Genomic DNA, 20,856 nt, shown 5'->3' with positions numbered 1-20,856 from the left:
GCCTGTAATCTCAGCACTTTGGAAGGCTGAGGTGGATGGATTACCTGAGATCAGGAGTTTGAGACCAGCCTGGCCAACATGGTGAAACCCCATCTCTACTAAAAATACAAAAAAAAAAAAAAAAAAGCTGGGTGTGGTGACGGGAGTCTGGAATCCCAGCTGTTCGGGAGGCTGAGACAGGAGTTTCGCTTGAACCTGGGAGGCGGAGGTTGCAGTGAGCCGAGATCGCGCCCCTGCACTCCAGCCTGGGCGACAGAGTGAGACTTGGTCTCAGAAAAAGATGCAACAGAACCTTGAGGCGTACACTGCTCTGTAAATAGGGCAGCGACAGAATGTGTTTGGAGGATGCGCTGAAAGCCCCTCTGTCTTTGATTCAAGTATGAGAGCGCGTCCTGACCAGCCTAGTCTCTTGGCCTTCTGATCCTTCCCTGGGGCCCTAGTGATGGGCATCCTTCTTCCCAGGGGATAGTTCAGCTTCCAAATGTGATGTCGGTATGCTGTGAAGAGAAGGGTTATTTTTTCTAGAGTTTTTTTTTCTGGTTAAATCTTGACTAAATGTATATGGGGTGTGAAATCTCCATTTTGGCCAGGCACAGTGGTGGCCTCCTGTAGCCCCAGCTACTCAGGAGTTTGTGGCGAGAGGATAACTTGAACCCTGGAGGTCAAGACCAGCCTGGGTAACACCGTGAGATCCCAATTCTAAAAAAAATAAAATAAAATCTGTATTTCATTTCCAGTATAGTACATCATTAAATAACAGCCTGCTCTGTTTTTTCCAGGGGTGAGCCCCTCCAGACTCCGAATAGGAGATCAAGAGTTTGATTCATTGCCTGCTTTACTGGAATTCTACAAAATACACTATTTGGACACTACAACGTTGATAGAACCGGTTTCCAGATCCAGGCAGGGTAGTGGAGTGATTCTCAGGCAGGAGGAGGCGGAGTATGTGCGAGCCCTCTTTGACTTTAATGGGAATGATGAGGAAGATCTTCCCTTTAAGAAAGGAGACATCTTGAGAATCCGGGACAAGCCTGAAGAGCAGTGGTGGAATGCGGAGGACAGCGAAGGCAAGAGAGGGATGATTCCAGTCCCTTACGTCGAGAAGTATAGACCTGCCTCCGCCTCAGTATCGGCTCTGATTGGAGGTAACCAGGAGGGTTCCCACCCACAGCCACTGGGTGGGCCGGAGCCTGGGCCCTATGCCCAACCCAGCGTCAACACTCCGCTCCCTAACCTCCAGAATGGGCCCATATATGCCAGGGTTATCCAGAAGCGAGTCCCCAATGCCTACGACAAGACAGCCTTGGCTTTGGAGGTACATAACGTGCACAATGTAGAAAGAAGAGATCTGCTGCAGGGTCTCCTCTCGGTCCTCTTAGAGCTTTGTAGCAATGCTGACTACAGCAGTATTGGGATGTTGTAGATGGCAAAGCTGCTAAGCACTGATTTTGGCATTTAATGTTGGGTTTTCTCTTTTTCATAGAAAACCTGTTTGGGAATGAGTAAGCTTAAAACTGTGTAACTGAATGTTCTTAATTGATCTACTAAACACACTTGGACTGCTTTAATAACACCACCTGAATTCACAGGAATTCACCTCAAATGTTTTTCCTCATCCACATCCTCATCTGTTTCTTGCTTTCTGTTTGTCGTTGTGTTAAAGAAGGTGGGTTCAGATGGATTTGAGTGTAATAAGTGGTCTCTATCAAAGCACTTAAACGGAATTTTCCCGCAGAAACTTGTTTTTGCTTCAGGGGACGTGAAGTTCCTTACCACTAATTGTGTTCATTGAGTAAGAATCCAGGAGGAAGCAGGCATGGTAGAGGTGTGAAGAGATTCACACCCAGAAGTCCTCATTCCGAGGAGTGGCAGGTGCACGGGTCTTTCTCAATCATTTAAGAAGCCAGTTCTTCCTCAGGAGTTAATTTTTGCCTTAACTGGTGAAATACCTTCGGTAGCCCACTTCCTTCTGGCCAGCCATTACATGGTGTTAATTCCTTTATTCCTTTCTTTCTCAGTCACACCTTTATCTCCTTCCTTTCTTCTTCTTCCTTCCTCTCTCCGTTCCTTTCTTTGCAGAAGAGCTGATGGTTCAGTGTAAAAGCTAGTACAGACTGGGCACAGTGGCTCACACTTGTAATCCTAGTGCTCTGGGAGGTTGAGGCAGGAGGACCACTTGAGACCAGGTGTTCAAGACCAGTCTGGGAAACGTAGTGAGACCTCAGCTTTTTAAACAAAAAGTGGAAAAACAAACAAACAAACGGCCAGGCATGGTGGCATGCACCTGCAGTCCTGGCTTGAATGAGAAATGGAATGTGTGTTGTCAGGGTTATCACTGCCTCTTGTTGTCATTCTTTGTTTGGAGGAAAATAGATTTCTACCCTCAGGTCTTCCTGTGAGGTGAGGAGATGACAGTAACATCTGGCATGGTGCTGTGTGTATGATGGATCTGACTCTTTTTTATTTTCTTGTTTTTTCCTCTCTCTCTTTTTTTTTAATTTTTGTCTGGCCTTACTGAGTCACTAGGTGTAACTTTTTTTTGTTGTTGTTGTTGTTGAGACAGAGTCTCGCTTTGTCGCCCAGACTGGAGTGCAGTGGCCGGATCTCAGCTCACTGCAAGCTCCGCCTCCCGGGTTCACGCCATTCTCCTGCCTCAGCCTCCCGAGTAGCTGGGACTACAGACGCCCGCCACCTCGCCCGGCTAGGTTTTTGTATTTTTTAGTAGAGACGGGGTTTCACCGTGTTAGCCAGGATGGTCTCGATCTCCTGACCTTGTGATCCGCCCGTCTCGGCCTCCCAAAGTGCTGGGATTACAGGCTTGAGTCACCGTGCCCGGCCGGTGTAACTCTTGATATTTATTCCAGAGTTTGTTAGCACTGGGTTGAAGTAAGTATGAAAACATGGATCAAACGCTAGGCGTGTTGGCTCGTACCTGTAATCCCAGCACCTTATGAGGCCGAGGTGGACAGATCAGTTGAGCTCAGGAGTTGGAGACCGGCCTAGGCAGCATGGCAAAATGCCATCTCTACAAAAAATTAGCCAGGCATGGTGGCACATGCCTGTGGTCCCAGCTACTCGGGAGGCTGAGGAGAGAGGATCACCTGAGCCTGAAAGGTCGTGGCTACAGTGAGCTGAGATCATGACACTGCCCTCCAGCATGGGTGACAGAGTGAGACTGTCTCAAAAAAAGAAAAACCATGGAACAAGCCAGCTGACCCAGGAGAAACCAGTTATCACATGAATTTTGCTTCTATTTGCATTTCCTTTCTCAAAGAGATTTAATCATGCCTGCCTTAATTAGAGGCTTTACTGCTCAAGAAAATGGTTGAGCTTTTCTACCTGCTGTGAAACACAAATCTTATAAATAAAGATTTGAGTAGAAAACTGGTTTATGATTTTAGTAAGTTTTTCTTTTTGATTTGGGTATTGGGTTTTTTTGGATTTTTTTTTTTTTTCTCTTTGAGACAAAATCTCGCTCCATCGCGTGGGCTGGAGTACAGTGGCACGATCTCGGCTCAGTGCAACCTCCGCTTCCCAGGTTCAAGCGATTCCCCTGCCTTAGTCTCCTGAGTAGCTGGGATTGCAAGCACACACCACCATGCCCGACTAATTTTTGTAGTTTTAGTAGAGACAGGATTTCACCATGTTGGCCAGGCTGGTCTCAAACTCCTGACCTCAGGTGATTCAACCACCTTGGCCTCCCAAAGTGCTGGGATTACAGGTGTGAGCTGTTGTGCCTGGCCAATTTTTAGAAATGTCTTTATGTTGAGCTAAAACGTATGTACTGTATGTGGTCACTGCTTATCAAGGGCATGGGGAGCTTAGCTTCAGGCATTATCAGTTGAGCTAGAGATCTTTTGTGACTCACACCAGAGCCAGGGTAAGGCCTGTCTCCCTTTTCCACCTATGCCAGTTTCAGTCCGTCGCTGATGCAGGTGAATCGTTAAGGCTGAATTGTCCTCATTTGTTTCCATCAATTTGAAAGACTGTTGATGGGCCCTAGATATACTACCTGTTACTTAGATCAGGGGTCTGCAAACCTTTTCTGTGTAGGTTTTTGAGGGCCTTAAATTCTGTGTCCCAACTCTGCCATTGTAGCAAGAAAGAAATCATAGATAAAACAACAAATGAGCTTGCTATGTTCCAATAAAGCTACAAAAACAACAGGCGGATGTTTGGCCAGGTGCTGTGACTTTCGCCTGTAATTCCAGCACTTTCAGAGGCTGAGGTGGGAGGCTTGCTTGAGTCCAGGTGTTTGTGGTCAGTCTGGGCAACATGGTGAGACCCAGTCTCCACAAAAAAATTTTTTTAAAAATTAGGTGATCTAAAAACCAAAACCAAAAACAAAACATACATGCCAGGCGCAGTGGCTCACGCCTGTAATCCTAGCACTTTGGGAGGCCCAGGCGGGTGGATCACCTGAGATCGGGAGTTTAAGACCAGCCTGACTGGTACGATGAAACCCTGTCTCTACTAAATATACAAAAATTAGCCAGGCATGGTGGTGTGCACCTGTGGTCTCAGCTGCTTGGGAGGCTGAGGTAGGAAAATTTCTTGAGCCCAGGAGGTTAGAAGACAAGGCGCATGTGCTGCCTCTCTCTACTTGCTTTTCCATTGTGTTGTGTATATGAATTTGTGTGTGCGTCCTGCCCTGAGCTCACTGAAAGCAAGTCTGGATGAAAGGAATGTTTGCAGTCATTGATGTGCTTCTGGTTGGTAGTAGGGACCTAGAAAAGCGGTCACCTGGGTTTGCACCAGCAAAGAAAATCAGAGTTCTGTGATGTCCCCTGTACAGTGAATTCCAAAAATGAATACCATTTGGGTTCTGGTTTTATTCTTATTATCTCTGAAACTCACTGATCAGCTGGGTAATCTTTTGTTCCTGCACTAATTCTAGATCTGACTGCACCAGGATCACGATTAGCCTTGAAAACTACATAGAATTAGGGAATGGCCAGTGTTCGTTACGTTCCTTGGGAGCAAAGAAACTGGAGTAACCACGTTTGGTCTTCTTTACCAGTCACTCCATGATACAGCTGGAGTTGCTTCCTCAAAAGGGAAAGACAGAAGGATGCTTGTTATATTTTAGTCAACTTTTCTAGGTGTTTTGCGGATTGTGGTTCTTTAGGATATAGCCTTAAGTCCACCATTCTACTTGATAGTAAAATCTATGTTTAAATACCTCAATGTTACAGTCTTTGTTCTTTCTTTTCTCTTTTTTTTTTTTTTTTGAGACGGAGTCTTGCTCTGTCGCCCAGGCTGGAGTGCTGTGGCCGGATCTCAGCTCACTGCAAGCTCCGCCTCCCGGGTTCCTGCCATTCTCCTGCCTCAGCCTCCCGAGTAGCTGGGACTACCCAGGCGCCATGCACCCCTGCGCCCGGCTAGTTTTGTATTTTTAGTAGAGGCAGGGGGTTTCACCGTGTTAGCCAGGATGGTCTCGATCTCCTGACCTCGTGATCCACCCGTGGGCTCCCAAAGTGCTGGGATTACAGGCTTGAGGCCACGGCGCCCGGCCAGCACGTTTTTTGGGGTCGGCTCTGTCACCCAGGCTGGAGTGCAGTGGCAGCGATCTCCGGCTCACTGCAAGCCTCCACCTCCTGGAGTTCATGCCATTCTCCTGCCTCAGCCTCCCCATTAACTGGGACTACAGAGCCTGCCACCACACCCGGCTAATTTTTTTTTTTTTTTGAGTCCAGTCTCGCTTCCCAATGTCATCCAGGCTGGGAGTTCAGTGGGCGATCTCGGCTCACTGCAAGCTCCGCCTCCCAGGTTCCAGGCCATTCTCCTGCCTCAGCCGCCGAGTAGCTGGGACTACGAAACCGCCACCGCCCGGCTAGTTTTGTATTTTTAGTAAGAGCCAGGTTCACGTGTTAGCCAGGATGGTCTGCGATCTCCTGACCGACGTCCATGCGCCTCGGCCTCCAAAGTGCTGGGATTCACAGGCGAGCCACGGCTCCCACGGCTAATTTTTTACAGGTGTGAGCCACGCCCGGCTCCAAGATCTTTTCAAGTTTTGTTTGGGTTTTGTGCAGACGGACGGTACAGGCAGCATTCATCGGGGTTCCGGTGTTTTCGTGGCATGATTCTCCAAGTAAGCTGGGACTATAGAGCCTCTGCTAGCTAATTTTTGCATTTTAGTAGAGATGGGGGTTTCACCATGGTGGTTCTTAGAATACCCAACTCCTTCCGGCATTCTTCCTCTGCCCTCCCCCAGCCAGAGTGAGCCACTTGCTACTCCAAACTGTTAAAGACCCTAAGGCAGGCGGGCGGTGGCTCACCATGTAATCCCAGCACTTTGGGAGCTCAAAGGCTGGCGGATCCACGAGGTCAGGAGATGAGACCACCGGTGAAACCCATCTCTGCAAAATACAAAAAAATTAGCGAAGTGAGGTGGGGCATCTACCAGTCCCAGCTACTCGGGAGGCTGAGGCAGAAATAACATGACCCTGGGAGAGGCCAGGCTGCAGTGAAAGCGAGATTAGCCATTGCACTCCAGCCTGGGCAGCAAAATGAGACTCCGTCTCAAAAAAAAAAAAAAAGCCTAAGGCAGCGTCTGGCGCCACAGGAAGCCTTGGTCTCTAAATATCACCATAGTGCCTTTGGGATCTCGGGAGAATTTTCATGTGCTTTCAACATTTCAGGAGAAAGGCCCCAAAAAACACAAAGGGTTATTTAATTTTAGTAAGGTCTCCCTTGAGGTATTTTTACTTCAAGGCCATTTTAGTCAGGTTAATTAGCCCAATTGATTGCTTACAAATTTTATTCTTTATCCATTTAAAAATCAGAATCAGGCCAGGTGCAGTGGTTCACACCTGTAATCCCAGCACTTTGGGAGGTCGAGGTGGGTGAACTCCTGAGATCAGGGATTCAAGACCAGCATGACCAACATTTTGAAATCCCATCTCTGTGAAAAATACAAAATTAGCCAGGCGTGGGGGCACATGCCCATAATCCCAGCTACTCAGGAGGCTGAGGCAGGAGAATCACTGGAACCCAGTGCCTTTACACTCCAGCCTGGGCAACAAGTGCAAAACTCTTTCTCAAAAAACAGAAACAAAAACAAAAAAAGATTCATTTCAGTTATGGCATAGCCATTATCTCATCCCCCTATATTTGAATCTCTCTGCCAAGAACCTAATCAACTGTAAAGAAAAGATTTTTCTTTTTGGTTGTTTTTTTTTCTTTCTTTTTTTTTTTGAGATCAGGCTTTGCTCTAAGCGAGGGTGCCCAGTTGTGTAGCTCACTGTAGCCCCAAACTCCTGGGCTTGTGATCCCCCTATCTCAGCCTCCCAAGTAGTTGGGACTACAGGCACGTGCCATTGTACCTGGCTAATTTTGTACTTTTAATTTTGTAGAAATGGGGTCTTGCTTTGGAGCCTAAGCTGATCTTGAACTCTTGGCTTCAAGCAATCCTCCTCCTGCTTGGCCTCCCAAAGCACTGGGATTATAGGTGAGCCACTCGTCCTGGCCTCTTTTTTTAGAGAGTTTCTTTTTTTTTTTTTTTTTTTTTTTTTTTGGGGAGTCTCGCTCCTGTCGCCAGGCTGGAAGTGCAGTGGCGATCTCGGCTCACTGCAGCTCCCCTCCGGGTTCCGCCATTTCCTCCTGCCTCAGCCTCCTGAGTAGCTGGGACTACAGGCATCGCCACGGCCCGGCTAATTTTTTGTATTTTAGTAGAGAGCGGGGTTTCACGTGGTCTCGATCTCCTGACCTTGTGATCCGCCGCCTCGGCCTCCCAAAGTGCTGGGATTACAGGCGTGAGCCACCGCACCCGGCCTAAAGAGAGAGTTTCACTGCACTGATGGGCAAAACCTCAAACTCCTGGGCTCAGCTGGGCAAGGTAGCTCATGCCTGTAATCCCAGTACTTTGGGAGGCCAAGTTGGGCGAATAACTTGAGGTCAGGAGTTGCAGACCAGCCTGTCCAGTATGGTGAAACCTGGTCGCCACTAAAAATACAAAAATTAGCTGAGCATGGTGGTGGGCACCTATAATCCCAGGTCCTCAGGAGCCTGAGGCACAAGGATCCGGGAGATGGAGTTTGCAGTGAGCCAGAATTGTGCCACTGCTCTCCAGCCTGGGTGACAGAGCAATACACTGTCTCAAAAAGAAAAAAAAAACTCTGGGCTCAAGGGTTCCTCTGCCCTCAGTCTCCCAAGTAGCTGGGACTACAGCACATGCCACCATACCAGGTGTAAAAAAAAATTTGGATTTTGATATGGTTTTCCTCTGTAGGGTAGAACCAAGAGAATCTGGCCGGGCACGGTGGCTCACACCTGTAATCCCAGCACTTTGGAAGGCCAACGTGGGCAGCTCACCCGAGGTCAGGAGTTGGAGACCAGCCTGGCCAACATGATGAAACCCCATCTCTACTAAAAATACAAAAAAATTATGTTCGGGCGCGGTGGCTCAAGCCTGTAATCCCAGCACTTTGGGAGGCTGAAACGGGTGGATCACGAGGTCAGGAGATCGAGACCATCCTGGCTAACACGGTGAAACCCCGTCTCTACTAAAAAGTACAAAAAACTAGCCGGGCGAGGTGGCGGGCGCCTGTAGTCCCAGCTACTCGGGAGGCTGAGCCAGGAGAATGGCGTGAACCCGGGAGGCGGAGCTTGCAGTGAGCTGAGATTCGGCCAGTGCACTCCAGCCTGGGCGACAGAGCAAGACTCTGTCTCAAAAAAAAAAAATTAGACGGACGCGGTGGCGTGCACCTGTAATCCCAGGTACTCGGGAGGCTGAGGCAGGAGAATTGCTTGAACCTGGGAGGCGGAGGTTGCAGTGAGCCGAGATTGAGCCACTGCACTCCAGCGTGAGTGACAAGAGGGAGCCTCCATCTAAGAAAAAAAAAAAAAGGGCCGGGCGCGGTAGCTCACGCCCGTAATCCCAACACTTTGGGAGGCCGAGGTGGGCGGATCACGAGGTCAGGAGATTGATACCATCCTGGCTAACACGGTAAAACCCTGTCTCTACTAAAAATACAAAAAATTAGCCAGGCGTGGTAGCGGTCTCCTGTAATCCCAGCTACTTGGGAGGCTGACGCAGGAGAATGGCGTGAACCCGGGAGGCGGAGGTTGCAGTTAGCCGAGACTGTGCAACTGTACTCCAGCCTAGGCGACAGAGTGAGACTCCGTCTCAAAAAAAAAAAAAAAAAGAATCTATACATTAAAAATAGTTCTGATATGGTCCAAAGGTCTAATTTACACATAATTCCTTTCCCCAATAACATCTTGCCTCATACAAATCCCTACTCATTTATCCCTTAGAAGTCTGAAACAAGGCCAGGCACGGTGGCTCACGCCTGTAATCCCAGCACTTTGGGAGGCCGAGGCAGGTGGATCACGAGGTCAGGAGATCACGACCATCCTGGCTAACACGGTGAAACCCTGTCTCTACTAAAAATACAAAAAATTAGCTGGGCGTGGTGGCGGGTACCTGTAGTTCCAGCTACTCGGGAGGCTGAGGCAAGAGAATGGCGTGAACCTGGGAGGCGGAGCTTGCAGTGAGCAGAGATTGCGCCACTGCACTCCAGCCTGGGCGACAGAGCCAGACTAGGTCTCAAAAAAAAAAAAAAAAAGAGAAAAGAAAAGATCTGCCGGGCGCGGTGGCTCAAGCCTGTAATCCCAGCACTTTGGGAGGCTGAGGCGGGTGGATCACAAGGTCAGGAGATCGAGACTATCCTGGCTAACATGGTGAAACCCCGTCTCTACTAAAATACAAAAAAAACCTTGGCGTGATGGCAGGCGCCTGTAGTCAGCTACTTAGGAGGCTGAGAGAATAAAGCGTGAACCAGGCCGGAGCTTACAGTGAGCGGATCGTGCCCTGCACCCCAGCCTGGGAGACACAGCTGAGACTCCGTCCTCAAAAAAAAAAAAAAAAAAAAAAAAAGAAAAAGATCTAGAAAGCACATCAGCAAAACTTTACATTTGAAATTGAGTATGGATTCTGTGTTAACAGCAAGGGGTGGGACTGGTCCACTTTTGAACCTACCCTTCACTTCTTAGAGCTCTGTGGGATGTGATTTGAGACCACACTTTAGATGCTTAAGAATAAAGACAACATAGGCTGGGCATGGTGGCTCTCGCCTGTAATCCTAGCACTTTGGGAGGCTGAGGTGGGTGGATTACGAGGTCAGGAGTTCGAGACCAGCCTGCTCAGCATGGTGAAACCCCGTCTCTACTAAAAATACAAAAAAAATTAGCTAGGCGTGATGGTAGCGCCTTGGCCATTACCAGCTACTTGGGAGGCTGAGGCAGGAGAATTGCTTGAACCCGGCAGGTGAAGGTTGCAGTGAGCCAAGAGTGCGCCACTGCACTCCAGCCTGGGTGACTGAGTGAGAGTCTGTCTCAGAAAACGAATGAGGACAATATAACATTGAGGTATGTATGTATGTATATATGTATTTATATATTTATTTTGAGACAGAATTTCGCTCTTGTTGCCCAGGCTGGAGTGCAATGGCACGATCTCGGCTCACCGCAGCGTCCGCCTCCCAGGTTCAAGCGATCCTCCTGCCTCAGCCTCGCGAGTAGCTGGGATTACAGGCATGTGCCACCACGCCTGGCTAATGTTGTATTTTTAGTAGGGATGGGGTTTCTCCATGTTGGTCAGGCTGGTCTCAAACTCCCGACCTCAGGTGATCCGCCCACCTTGGCCTCCAAAAGTGCTGGGATTACAGGTGTGAGCCACCGCGCCCGGTCAACACTGAGGTATTTAAACAGATTTTGCTTTCAAATAGAATAGTGTACTTAAGGCTATATCCTAAAGAGCCACCTTCCACAAAATCTCAGGGATCCAGTTTGATGAGTTTACATCCACCTGCGCCTGTGTGACAGCCATCCAGGCAAAAGAACGTTTCCAGTGCTCCAGACGCTCCCTCATGGCCCTGTGTTTTCTTTTTGAGACGGAGTCTTACTCTGTCGCCCAAGCTGGAGTGCAGTGGCGTGATCTTGGCTCACTGCAACCTCTGCCTCCTGGGTTCCAGCGATTCTCCTGCCTCAGCCTCCCTAGTAGCTGGGATTACAGGCATGAGCCATCATGCCTGGCCAATTTTTGTATTTTTAGTAGAGATAGAGTTTCACCATGTTGGCCAGGCTGGTCTCGAACTCCTGTCCTCAAGTGATGTGCCTGCGCCGGCCTCCGAAAGTGTTGGGATTACAGGTATGAGCCACTGTGCCTGGCCTCCTGTGTTTGTTTCCAATATGAGTAAAATAACGAATTCAGATAAAGCAGATATTAGGGATGTTAGTGGAGAAGACGGGCCTTAAGTTATCAGACCATATTCTTTTTTTTTTCTTTTGGGATGGTGTCTCGCTCTGTCGCCCAGGCTGGAGTGCAGTGGTGGGATCTCAGCTCACTGCAAGCTCCACTTCCCGAGTTCACGCCATTCTGCTACCTCAGCCTCCCGAGTAGCTGGGACTACAGGTGCCCACCACCATGCCTGGCTAATTTTTTTGTATTTTTAGTAGAGATGGAGTTTCACTGTTAACCAGGATGGTCTCAATCTCCTGACCTCGTGATCTGCCCACCTCAGCCTCCCAAAGTGCTGGGATTACAGGTGTGAGCCACCGTGCCCAGCCGCTTCTCCTTTTTTTGGAGACAGAATCTTGCTCTCTCCACCAGGGTGGGGTGCAGTGGTGCACTCAGCTCACTACAGCCTCAAACTCCCAGGCTTAAGTGGTCCTCCTGCCTCAGTCTCCTGAGTAACTGGAACTACAGTTGCACACCATGATGCCTTACTAATTTTTTTTTTTTTTTTTTCAAGAGACACAGTCTTGCTATTGTTGCCTAGCCTGGCTGGGCTGGGGCATGTCAGAACCCTTTTTTTTTTTAAGAGAGTTTTGCTGTGTCGCCCAGGCTGGAGTGCAGTGGTACTATCTTGGCTCACTGCAATCTCTACCTCCCGGGCTCAAGCAGTCCTCCCATGTCAGCCTCTTGAGTAGCTGGGACTACAGGCGCACACCACTATGCCTGGCTCATTTATTTACTTATTTTATTTTTTGAGACAGAGTGTAGCTCTGTTGTCCACGCTGGAGTGCAGTGACACAGTCTCGGCTCACTGCAGCCTCTGCTTCCTGGGTTCAAGCTGTTCTCTGCCTCAGCCTCCCAAGGAGTTGGGATTATAGGCGCATGCCACCATGTCTGGCTAATTTTTGTATTTTAGTAGAGATGGGGTTTCACCAATTTGGCCAGGCTGGTCTTGAACTCCTGACCTCGTGATTCACCCACCTCGACCTTCCAAAGTGCTGGGATCACAGGCGTGAGCCACCACACCCAGTCAATTTTTTTATTTTTTGTAGAAACGAGGTTTCACTATAGTACACAGGCTGGTCTTGAATTCCTGAGCTCAAGTGATCCTCCTACCTTGGCCTCCCAAAGTGCTGGGATTACAGACGTGAGCCACAGCGCCCGGCCCAGATGTGAGAAACTTTCAATTCTAAAGTTGCTGGCAGGCCAGGTGCGGTGAGAGCCCTGGTGGTAACAGCCTGTGAAGATTGTTAATCTGTGTGGAAGGATAGCGCACCATCATCCCTTCCTCTCCTTCCTTCACACGTGTGCTCAGCCTTCATCTTCATGACACAGGCAGACTTAGCTGCTTGGTTTTTTCTGTTTTTGCAGAAGGGTCTTGTTGCCCAGGCTGGAGGGCAGCCTCGACCTCCCAGGAGGCTCAAGGGACCTTCTGCCTCAGCCTCCCGAGTAACTGGGACCACAGGCGCACACCAGCGTGCTTGGCTTTTTAACATTTTTGTAGAGACAAGGTCTCACTCTTTTGCCAGGGCTGCTCTCAAAATCCTGGGCTCAAGCCATCCCCCCATCTCAGCTTCCCACAGTGCTGGAATTATAGGCATGAGCCACCGCACCCAGCCCACTGCTATTTTTTCTCAACCTCTGTATCTTATGTGTCTCTCTATCCCCTTCTTTCTGTCCCTAATTTTCTCAGCATCCTATGACCCATACAATGACTTGAGGCCTCTGTGATTTTTAGAGAGGTCTTTAGGAGGCAGCAGAGGGGCCAGGAGGCCAGCTGTCCATCTGTAAATGAGGCCTTGTGGCTGGACCTCCGTGGGCTTTGGTCAATAGATGGCCTGCGGACGTTTTTAGGGAACCCAGTACAACCCCAGGAGCATGATTTGAAAGTTCCTGATACTGTATAAAATGCATACATGGTGCGGAGGCTCATGCCTGGAATTAGCTGGGCATGGTGGTGTGCACCTGTAGTCCCAGCTACTCAGGAGGCTAAGGTGGGAGGATCCCCTGAGCCCGAGAGTTACAGGCTGCAGTGAGCCATGATGGTGTCACTGCACTCCAGCCTAAGTGACAGAGTGAGACCTTGTCTCAAAAAATAAAAGATAAAAAGCATAAATGGGCTTTGGAACCGGATAGCTCTGGGCTCAAATTCCCAGCTCTGTCACTAACTGCCACCTCTGTGGCACGTGTATCACACCATTTCTCTAAACTGCCGTCTTTCGATTTGTAAAATGAAAGCAGTTCCTGTATTGCAGGATGATTATGAGGATTGGAAAATACCTTATATTTTAATGTAATATAAAGTTATAAAATATAAAATGCCCTCTGCTATATAATAATTCAGTAAATAGTAGTTGGTTTAATGAAACCAAATGAACAGAGTATGCCCAGAATTCAAATATTGATACTTAAAGGATGGTCATAAAACTCTTTAGTCCAGTGGCATGGCATCTGAGGCTGTGCTTCACCATTCAGCATTTTGCCATGGGGTGAATCCATTCACCAGACTGACCTCTGAAGTTTCATAGCAGGATAGAAATATATCATAGATTGTTAAAACTTTATATTTCGGCCGGGTACAGTGGCTCACGCCTGTAATCTCAGCACTTTGGGAGGCCAAGGTGGGCGGCTCACGAGGTCACGAGATCAAGACCATCCTGGCTAACAAGGTGAAACCCATCTTTACTAAAAATATTTTAAAAATAGCATCCAGGTGTGGTGGCGGGCACCTGTAGTCCCAGCTGCTTGGGAGGCTGAGGCAGGAGAATGGCGTGAACCTAGAAGGCGGAGCTTGCAGTGAGCTGAGATCCCGCCACTGCACTCCAGCCTGGGTGACAGAGCGAGACTCTGTCTCAAAAAAGAAACAAAAAAACAACTTTATATTTCATTTTGCAACGAGACATTTCATAAATACATGCTGAAATACAGGGAGGTTTTTGTTTTTGTTTTTTGAGGCAGGGTCTGGCTCTATTGCCCAGGCTGGAATGGAGTGGTGTGATCTCAGCTCACTGCAACCTCTGCCTCCTGGGCTCAAGCAATCTTCCCACCTCAGCCTCTGGCGTAGCTGGGACTGTGAGCGGCCACCACCACACCCAGCTAATGTTTGTATTTTTTGTAGAGATGGGTTTCACCATGTTACTCAGGCTGGTCTCAAACTGAGCTGAAGCAATCCATCCACCTGTGTCAGGCCCACCAAGTGCTGGGATTGCAGGCATGAGCCACTGTGCCCAACCATAGTTGGTTTTTTTGACCCCTCATTGGGTAATGATCAGGTAATCAGCAGCATTGAGGGAGCAGCAAGGTCTGTCGAATGGTGGGATCGGGGGGCTGGGCAGGCAGTGGCTTGTCAAGTAGAGCTTGCTTAATGAGGTGGGGGTTTTCTGAGAGCTAATTGGATTTGGAGTTTGGACCTCTACCTGCCCATATGGGAAAAGGCTTGCCTTGGTCAGGAGGTGATGGGAACACTTGATTTTCTAGGACCAAGTGACCTATGCTTGCCATGATCGCTTTCTGCTGTGCAAGCAGTAATAGACCAGGACATGTGTGCGAGTGGGCTGGGGGACTGTGCTGCTGCCGTACGCTAAAGATGGGAGAAGGTGGCCGGGCGCCGTGGCTCACGCCTGTAATCCCAGCACTTTGGGAGGCCAAGGCGGGTGGATTACGAGGTCAGGAGTTCAAAACCAGCCTGGCCAAAATGGTGAAACTCCATCTCTACTAAAAATACAAAAATTAGCTGGGCATAGTGGCGGGCACCTGTAGTCCCAGCTACTCTGGAGGCTGAGGCAGAAGAATTGCTTGAACCTGGGAGGCAGAGGTTGCATTGAGCTGAGATCATGCCATTGCACTCCAGCCTGGGCAAGAGAGCAAGACTCCATCTCAAAAAAAAGAAAAAACACAAAAAAAGAGGGGAGAAGGTTGCTTCTCCTTGGACAGGGTCTGCAGAGCAGGTAGAAAGCCGAGGGTAGTGAGTACAAAGAAAGGGAATACTAGCTCACTCACTGAAGTTGGCATTGCTTGTTCAGAGACACTTGAGATTTCCAATAATTACCACTTTCCTTTTTTAATCAAAAAGTATCATTATCTGGGATCCTGTTTTACTTTCTGTATTCTCTATTTTTCTGCACTGCTAAAAACACTTCTTCCTTCTGCCTGCATTAACCACAAGGAATCAGTCTGGTGGCTGGGGCTGGGGAGGCAGCAAGGGGCCATTTCTGTCACATCCCTAGAGCAATCACATGGGCAGGGTGTGCTGACCAGAGAATGGAGTTGTGCAGCTGCATTCCTAACTGGAAATAAAGTGCTCTCCTTATTCTCCTCCTGCAGGTCGGTGAGCTGGTAAAGGTTACGAAGATTAATGTGAGTGGTCAGTGGGAAGGGGAGTGTAATGGCAAACGAGGTCACTTCCCATTCACACATGTCCGTCTGCTGGATCAACAGAATCCCGATGAGGACTTCAGCTGAGTATAGCTCAACAGTTTTGCTGACAGATGGGAACAATCTTTTTTTTTTTTTTCCAGCTGCCATCTATACAGTTTTCCTACAGATGTCAAAAGCAGTCTAGTTTATATAAGCATTCTGTTACCTGTGATCTTTTTTTAGACTGAACTACTCCATTCCTAGTCTTCTGTACCATATTCAGAGTACGAACTGGAGGGCTCGTGTGTTAGCTTCTGAAATTGGCAATTGGAGGAGGTAGTGGCCGTGCCTGTGTGTATCAGAAGGGATAGGTATCTTGCCTCCTTTCTCTCAGGCAATGCAAATCACCCTGTGGAAAACCGATGGACAGGAAGGAGTATTACACACTGCTTACCCTGATTTATTCAGTGGTTTTGTTTTCATTCTGGAACCATACTATCAAATGGCGACAGACTGTTCCCTTCCACCCCCGTGAAGTAATGCACTGTGTGAATAGTATCAAGCAGGACTGCTTTCATTGTATGGAGCATGACCAGCATATGACTCATTCTGACATTTCAGATCCTAAGAATTCTAAGAACACTACTAGAAGCATTTGTTCCCTCCTAGTCGATGCTTCATACTTTTTCTTGGGATTCTTTTAGCCCTTGACATTCTTGTCCCCCAAACCTGTAAGTAGGTTAATTCGTAGGATAAGTGTGTATTTTCATTCCAGGTGAGAAGCAGAATGTACCGAGCACTTTATTCAGTGCATAGCTTTAAGCCAGTGTTGGATTCACTAAGTGGCAGCCAGTCTCCCAGCTCTCTGCCTTCCCCTAAAGGGTCGTAGTAGGTCACCCTTCTACAGCAGTTAACTAGAGTCCTAACTGATGGGATCCAGCAGGGCCATTTCTCCTGAAGGCCAGTGTCCTATTAGGAGACTCTTGGAATTCTTAGGTTCTACTCAGAGTGGAAGGACCAATCACCTCTAATATTCTGTGGAAGGTTTTGGGGCCAAATTCTGCCCTCTGCATTCTGTGCAACTTGTATAAAAGTCAAGTTAGTATTACATGAGTTTGGGGTAGGGTTAGTGCTTTGAAAAATGTTGAACTGGCTGGGCGGTAGCTCACGCCTGTAATCCCAGCACTTTGGGAGGCCGAGGCGGGTGGATCACGAGGTCAGGAGTTCGAGACCAGCCTGGCCAACATGGTGAATCCCTATCTCTACTAAAGATACAAAAAATTAGCTGGACGTGGTGGCGCGCGCCTGTAATCCCAGCTACTTGGGAGGCTGAGGCAGGAGAATTGCTTGAACCTGGGAGGTGGAGGTTGCAGTGAGCTGAGATAGCACCACTGCACTCCAGCCTGGGTGATAGGGCGAGACTCTGTCTCAAAAAAAAAAAAAAAAAAAATGTTGAACCAATCCTGAATTACTGATGTATTATTCATTTCTCATGAGGAGAGTAATGCTGTTGAAGTACATTGCATTATAAACTGCCTTCACTTTTGGCTCTTTTTATGTTCAGGTTTAGTTTACCAATCGATTTAAGTATGGAATGATTTATATGGGGTCAGGTGCTCCAAAAAATAGACTTATGAGACCAAAAATGATCTAGGCTATTTAGACTACAGCATGAGACTTCCAAATTAGTTCCCAGTCTATAAAGGCACTTACCGGTCTGTGGTGTGGTATGACCAGTAGAAACACCTTCTAGTTTGCTTTGGACCTCATTTTGGAAAAATAATCTACCTTTCTAATTGTTCTGCATAGGTTAATATGATCAATTTGCATTCTTTGAACCTATACCAGATTGTGGTATCTGAGTGACTGGCACATTGCCTAACACACAGTGTGCACGTATTTGAGTGAATGAGGAGACGGAGAAACTGGTGACGTGGCACAGGGAAGCCAGCTGGCCCGGGATTCCATACATGACCACAAGCAGACTAATGAGTTGACGCTAATTTAATGTATTTTTACCTCACACTAAGGTCATGCTTGATAAAGACATTAAACTCAACTTGTAAAAGATTAGCACAGTGCTGTGCACAGAGTGGGTGCTCAGTAGTGTTGAATGAACAGGTTTGTAATCCTAGATGTAATTCCATCTGACTGCTTTGTTAAATTTTCAGTTAGAACATAGATACTGTAAAATCCAGATACACATTAAATCTTGTTTTCCTGAAAGATGGCATCTAAAATATTTGTAGAAAAACCTTGTCGCAAATGATTTGAATGTTCCTATTTTCTTTTCCTTTGACTTTGATATTGGCTTGTAATGTCTCTTTTCATCATATGTAATATCAGTGGAACATGCAGCGCTACTCAAGTCCTAAGGATTCCTCAGTGATCGGTGGTCCAGAGCCGTTCCATGAACCACTGGCCTGGATTTGGCTGTTGGGTGTGGCAGTTAATACACCTCAAGAAATAAAAGGATGTCTTATGTCTTCCCAAAAAAAGCAAATGCTGAAATCCTATTGGCAAAGTAAACTGAAATTGGCTGCTATATTTTATATAATCATTTCTGCAAATCCCGTTTTTGGAATACTAATATTTGACATGGTTAATTCTTATTAATTTGTTGGAATTGTTTATTGTTAATAATGCAAATAGATAATTTTTAATTATCCACAAGTAACATTTCACTATTAATGGTTTGAAATAGGTGATAAGCAAACCAATTTGAAATAAAATATAAACATGTGCCATTGTATTATAACACTATACACTTTCTTGACAGTTAAATTTTAAAAAACTGTGTTTCGTAGCATGTATTGTATGTGTTTATAGTTTATATAGCAAATAAACATATGGCCAAATGTTTGGCTTGCTGATGTTTTGGAAAAAGGAATCTTTGAATATTTTTCACAAAAGAGCTGAATCTTTTTTTTTTTTTTTCTGAGACGGAGTCTCGCTCTGTTGCCCAGGCTGGAGGGCAGTGGTGCGATCTCGGCTCACTGCAACCTCCGCCTCCTGGGTTCACGCCATTCTCCAGCCTCATCCTCCCGAGTAGCTGAGACTGCAGGCACCCACCAACATGCCTAGCTAAATTTTTTTGTATTTTTAGTAGAGACGGGGTTTCACTGTATTAGCCAGGATGGTCTCAATCTCCTGACCTCATGATCCACCCACCTCAGCCTCCCAAAGTGCTGGGATTACAGGCGAGAGCCACTGCGCCTAGCCCTTTTTTTTTTTTTGAGACAAAGTTTCGCTCTTGTGGCCTAAGCTGGGGTGCAGTGATGCGATCTCGGGTTACTGCAACTTCTGCCTCCCAGGTTCAAGCAGTTCTCCTACCTCAGCCTCCCGAGTAGCTGGGGTTACAGGCATGCACCACCACGCCCAGCTAATTTTTTGTATTTTTGGTAGAAATGGGGTTTCACCGTGTTAGCCAGGCTGGTCTCAAATGCCTCACCTCAGGTGATCCACCTGCTTCCGCCGGCTCAAGTGCTGAGATTACAGGTGTGAGCCACCACCACGCCCAGCAAGAGGTAAATCTTTATGCTTAGGCAATAGGAGGTATGTGCCTTCAGCAGCCTACAGTCATGTAATTAGAGAAACAATTTTACAAGCTCTATGGGTGCTTAAAGATGGGAATAGGCCGGGCGTGGTGGCTCATGCCTGGTAATCCCAGAACCTTGGGAGGCCGGCGAGCGGGGGCGGTCAGATTGGAAGGTCAGGAGTTCAAGACCAGCCTGGCCAACATAGTGAAACCCCGTCTCTACTAAAAATACAAAAATCTGGGTGGGCGTGGTGGCTCACTCCTGTAATCCCACCAATTTGGGAGGCTGAGGTGGGTGGATCACAAGGTCAGGAGATATGACCATCCTGGCTAACGCAGTGAAACCCTGTCTCTACTAAAAATACGAAAAATTAGCCAGTCGTGGTGGCACGCACCTGTAGTCCCAGCTACATGGGAGGCTGAGGCAAGAGAATTGTTTGAACCCGGGAGGCAGAGGTTGCAGTGAGCTGAGATGGCACCACTGTACTCCAGCCTGGGCAACAGCGAAACTGTCTCAATCAATAAAATACAAACATTAGCCAGGTGTAGTGGCGTGTGCCTGTAATCACAGCTACTCGGGAGGCTGAGGCAGGTGAATTACTTGAACCTGGGAAGTGGAGATTGCAGTGAGCCAAGATCGCGCCACTGCACTCCAGCCTTGGTGACAGAGTGAGACGCCATCTCAAAAAAAAAAAAAAAAAGATTAATCAATAGATACAGATTTTTTATTTTTTTTGTTTGAGATGGAATTTCACTCTTGTTGCCCAGGCTGGAGTGCAATGGCGCGATCTCGGCTCACTGAAACCTCCACCTCCCGGGTTCAAGCAGTTCTCCTGCATCAGCCTCCCGAGTAGCTGGGACTACAGGCATGAGCCACTATGCCCAACTAATTTTGTATTTTTAGTAGAAATGGGATTTCTCCATGTTGGTCCGGCTGATCTGGAACTCCCAACCTCAGGTGATGCCTCAGCCTCCCAAAGTGCTAGGATTACAGGGGAGAGCCACCGTTTCTGGCCTTTTTTTTTTTTTTTTTTTTTTTTTTTAAAGACAGTTTCACTCTTGTTGCACAGGCTGGAGTCCTATGGTGCTATCTCAGCTGGTTGCAACCTCTTCCTCCTGGGTTCAAGTGATTCTCCTGCCTCACCCTGCTGAGTAGCTTCACCCTCCTGAGTAGCTGGGATTACAGGCATGTGCCACCATACCTGGCTAATTTTTGTCTTTTTAGTAGAGGTAGGGTTTCGCCGTTTTGGACAGGCTGGCCTCGAACCTCCTGACCTCAGGTGATCCACCTGCCTTGGCCTCCTAAAGTGCTGGGATTACAGGTGTGAGCCACCGCGTCTGGCCTCCTGAGTTTTTTTTTTTGTTTTTTTTTTTCTTTTTTTAAGACGAAGTTTTGCTCTCGTGCCCCAGGCTGGAGTGCAGTGGCGCGATCACAGCTCGCTGTAACCTCGCCTCCCAGGTTCAAGTGATTCTCCTGCCTCAGCCTCCCGAGTAGCTAGGATTACAGGTGCCTGCCACCAGGCCCGGCTAATTTTTCTATTTTTAGTGGAGACGGGATTTCACCATGTTGGCCAGGCTGGTCTTGAACTCCTGACCTCAGGTGATCCACCCGCCTCGGCCTCCCAACGTGCTGGGATTACACGCGTGAACCACCCACCGTGCCCGGCCTCTGGCCTGATGATATTTTTAAGGGTCTCCATGAGTATCAGTCATAAAATACTGA

General features: G+C 47.8%; 1 protein-coding gene across 2 annotated transcripts in view; it reads left to right on the top strand.

Moving 5' to 3' along the window:
- CRK (CRK proto-oncogene, adaptor protein) overlaps positions 1 to 18,481 on the top strand; it is a 36,055-nt gene extending 17,574 nt beyond the window's left edge. Inside the window, exons 2-3 of one of the 2 annotated variants that reach the window (XM_003912051.3) lie at positions 780 to 1,145; positions 15,563 to 18,481. In XM_003912051.3, coding sequence (XP_003912100.2) covers positions 780 to 1,145; positions 15,563 to 15,570 — 374 coding nt within the window. In that variant the 3' untranslated portion in view covers positions 15,571 to 18,481. Of the gene's footprint in view, positions 1 to 779; positions 1,316 to 15,562 lie in introns of both variants that reach the window. The other variant, XM_003912050.3, reaches the window with a different exon arrangement.
- Positions 18,482 to 20,856: the final 2,375 nt, after the last annotated feature.

Source organism: Papio anubis, chromosome 17 (assembly GCF_008728515.1).
Source record: "Papio anubis isolate 15944 chromosome 17, Panubis1.0, whole genome shotgun sequence".
In the NCBI taxonomy this organism is placed as follows: Eukaryota; Metazoa; Chordata; class Mammalia; order Primates; family Cercopithecidae; genus Papio; species Papio anubis.
Note: the sequence above shows the minus strand (reverse complement) of the source record. Positions and strands in the feature narration are given on the sequence as shown.